Here is a 4,082-nt window from a genome sequence, read left to right on the forward strand (position 1 = left end):
TCCACCTTGGTACAACTCTTTAAACCAGTGCTAATGGTTTGAAGAATCGGCAGCTTGTCCAGGGAGAGGTCGCCCTTAGACAGGACCTGACGGGAACCGTGTGAGATCGGGGAGACGCCTGCTGGTCCCTGGCCTCTCCCTCTCCTCCGGGGTGCCCGGCTCCCGTGCGTGTTGCAGAGTAGGGGCTCCCCTCCAGGAGGGGCGGCGTGGTCTCCTGACGGCGCCCCTGCTCCCTCTTCCCTCACAGGGACCGCAGTTTCGAGTAGGGCCGCCCGGCAGCATCCCGCAGGCTGGGACTGAGAGGAGAAGGAGACAAGTCTGCCGCCCGGCCTCCTTCATATCACCCACCCCAGCGGGCGAGAGACAGAAGAAACACGCCGCCGCCGTCCCTCCCTCCCCAGCTGCCTCTGTATCTCCACTCTGCATGTGTGTAATGGCAACTGGGAGCCCTCCCTCCCGAGATCGCATCTTATCGGAGCTAACTGAAATAATGTTCCACTTGTCTTGTGAAGAAAGCTGTTTCGATAGCAGTTCTGTGCTTTATGCTCTGTGCCCATGAGCTTTTCGTTCTTACTCTTATGCGTTTATATATATACACTATAAAATATCTAAATATAAACAGATGATTATGCCTACATGTATGTGTATAGTATATGTATAAAGTTAGCGTGTATATGCATACATTTGCTGTTTTATTTATATATTTTTGTATCTTATATATATATAAAATGCATAGACTACAATCATTCCATTAAAAGTAGTTCTCCATGTGTTGACTTGTTTTATTTCTTTGCCTTGGAAATGTAGGCGTCTGACCTAATTTATTTGAAACTTATTAATAGTAATAATGTTCTTGTAATATACCTTTCTGTAGTCCATGTGATTGTCAGAGTGGGATTATTGTACAATTACCATCTTCTAAGCAAGCACAGAATATATGTATATATAATGAGACTAATTAAATCCGTTTTAGGTACCTGAATGGTACAGAAACCCCATGTGTGTGAAAGTGGGTGTGTGTGCGCATTAAAAAGCAGCATGGTTCAGTGGATTAAAGTAACTGCAGAGAAGTTATGTTATGTAAGGAAAGAGAGTTCTAGATTGGACCAGTAAGGGGCAGTATAGACACCTAGGGGCAGGAGTGTCAGTACATGACAAAACCTAGTTCTCAGTGTGTGGAATGCCTGTTCCTAACAGCATGCCGGATATCCTAGTCTGTATTTCTGTGCTCGGTTGTGTTCTGGGTAGTGTGGTCTTTGTTAATGGCTGTTTAGTAATCCATCCATCCTTAAGCTTTGTCATCAGTGTGCTTTTTCCGGCCCCCTCTGTTTTCTTGTTCATTGAGAGCTAACACACTGACCCGGTTCTGTAGTTTCATCTTCTCTCTCCCTTATAGCGAAGATGTCAGGGGCAGATACGTATTCTGCTTCCCGATAGCCGAGGATCTCAGTGCCCATCACCTCTTTGCAAACTGCATGTGTCTGTTAGTTCAGGAGCAGGGATCTCTGATGCATCGGGTCCCTGCTGCTTCCTTCTGTCTTTTTGTTTTCCGGCGGAGAATGACCGAGTAAACTGGAGAAGGATTGTGCTGGCTTCTGATTCCTCCAGGAGCAAAGCTTCCTTTAGAGCTGCTAAATGAATTGCTCCCACTCTGGTCCCTCTCTCCAGATATGCCCTTCCTCCTTGGACGTGTCTATGGTTTGGCGAAATTGATAGTGAGGTTCAAAACCTCCATGCCTGGGGTGTATTGAAAGAATCAGTCTTGATTTGGAAGAAATTATCTTTAAATTTACAGAAAAATAAATTATTTTCCATCAGCCTTGGAAACAGGTGTTGTAGAAACACTATCCCTTTAAATGTAGGTAGTGTTGGCCTGGGTCTGAGCCCAGAGTTAGGATAAGCGCAGTTTATGGGTGCCATGAATATTCTGATTTACCAAACCAAATGAATTTATTGTTGTTTTTTTTCCTAAGACACAAAGCTAGGGAGTAACAGAACACTACAGAAAAAGAAAATAGGGACTGGGGTTTATCTGTGTTTTTACTAATCTGCTCAACCAAAGAGAAAGTGGAAAGTAGGGTTGGAGAGCCTGCCTTGGTGTTTGACGAACTGTCTTGGCGTAGCTTCAAGGATGGGCGTATGGGGAGGCTGCAGTTTGTTCAGTATAAGTGAGTGTTTGAACGCTTGCTTTCTGCACTCTCCTTCAGTATGACTGCGTCCGTGTGGGTTGTGTTCCTGGGCTTGTGTGAATCTTAAACCTTCGTCACGGGCAGATGCATCCGTGATCCTTGTGCTGAAGTGCAGCACACTGAGACGTGGGAGTCCAGCTGTTTCAAAGGGATCAAGGGCATCCGCTAGTTTCAAAGTCCAGGCTCGGCCCTTGCCAGCAGATCTTCACCAGGTAGAAGCCCGAGGCCTCTGTTAAAGAAAGTGCCTCCACATCGCAGGTGGGCAGGAATGTGCACTAGCTGTTGTGGCACACGGCTGCCAGTCAGCCCGTTCTGGTCCATCCTCTAGCACGTGCTGCATAATGCATATGTCCCTGTGTGTGGGCGTACATGGTTACAGATTTACGGCATGTTATGTGATCGGAAACCCAGTACTCTCTTACGTGTGTGTGTGCATAATTGTCACTGTGTTTTAACCCAACCCTTTAATATAGGCAACAACGGTTCTTGCACACCTACTGTGCAATTTTCCTGTGTGTGAATACATATACATATACATGTACTGTATATATATGTGTGTGTGAGTTATTGTTTTAGTTAAGACTGCGGAAGTTTAAAAAAAAGACTTGTACGAATTTCTACCGTGAACGTGCTTGGTGTCCAAAGCTGTTACAACTATGAAATGTGTGGCCAGATGCAACTGTATTATCGCAATAAAAGCACAGATACACAGAAATAAAGCTTCTGCTTAGTGTTCTTTCCATGCTCGTTCGGGGATTGAGAGTGACTGTTTACCTTGTGTACTGCCTTTATTACATGATTTATTGCGTTCCTGACTTTCAAAATACACTCTTTTTTTGCTTTGCAAAGACGATTAATGTGAAGGGGTTTGTTTTCACACAGAGAGGTCTGTTAATATTTTTTAACTTTTCTTTTTCTCTTTGGTACTGTTATAGTAGTAAAGGCATTTTGTACTTTAATTTAGCTTCTCTTTTTTTAGCCTTTGTCATTTGAGATATTTTATTTATATCAAACACAAAATAGGCGGTCAACCTGCTTGCTGTTCCAATCAGGTCCAGGAACAAGGCTGAGTCTGGTCAGTACGGCAGTGAGACCTCTCGGGAAAACCAGGCTGCTGTTGTAAGAAGTGCTGGTGGACCAGTAGGTGGTGCTTTTCCCTCTGGACCAAAATTTCTGAAGCAATGCCCTAGTACTGTATACTGACCAGGGAAACTGTGCTGTGGAAGGTATTGCCCTTCAGGTGAGACCTAAAATTGAGATTAACTCACTTTTTGTAGATCCTATGACACTGTGCCTAAGAGTTGAGATGTTCTTTCCAGTGCCTGGGCCATTGTGGGCTTTGTGCAATCTGGTTTCCCTAAACTGCAGTTTCTTACTCTCCCATCAGGGTACCTGTGTTACACTAATGGCTGCTCCTGGTCACCCAGGTGATTCCTGCTATGAGGTTTACTGTACCCAGGTGTCTCTCCGTAATTCTTCAACACTAGAGTTAGTCGTGCATCTTGATTTGCACGCATTTAAATGGGATTTTAAACTTAGCAATTCATGAAACTATATTTTCTTACTTGCATTCTTTGAAAAGGCTGATTGGATGTCATTGCGTTTATATTAATAGAAAGACTCGTTTCTTGTTCTCTATGGTATGGTCTGAGAATGCAGGAGATTTTCAATGTTTTTGTATTCCCCTATGGAAATGGTTAATTGTTGTTAGTGGCTTATGTGATGTTTAGTCGGTGGGTTGATCTGACTAGTGTTTCTTCCACCATTTCAGTGTTTACATATACAAATGAATTGGAATGTGGTTAATTAAAAAACATTCTTTTTTCACCATCAGGAAAGAAGGAATAAAACAAACATGACACAAGAATTTATTCTTCAAATATATACTCTTAG

At 43.6% G+C, this 4,082-nt stretch overlaps 1 protein-coding gene across 2 annotated transcripts in view; it reads left to right on the forward strand.

Moving 5' to 3' along the window:
* The window catches only part of LOC102690759 (vesicle-fusing ATPase), a 50,017-nt gene extending 47,109 nt beyond the window's left edge, over window positions 1-2,908 (forward strand). For both annotated transcript variants that reach the window (XM_015362231.2, XM_015362230.2), the window contains one exon: window positions 248-2,908. In XM_015362231.2, coding sequence (XP_015217717.2) covers window positions 248-266 — 19 coding nt within the window. In that variant the 3' untranslated portion in view covers window positions 267-2,908. The remainder of the gene's footprint in view (window positions 1-247) is intronic.
* Window positions 2,909-4,082: the final 1,174 nt, after the last annotated feature.

The sequence above is a fragment of the Lepisosteus oculatus genome, chromosome 28 (assembly GCF_040954835.1).
Source record: "Lepisosteus oculatus isolate fLepOcu1 chromosome 28, fLepOcu1.hap2, whole genome shotgun sequence".
In the NCBI taxonomy this organism is placed as follows: Eukaryota; Metazoa; Chordata; class Actinopteri; order Semionotiformes; family Lepisosteidae; genus Lepisosteus; species Lepisosteus oculatus.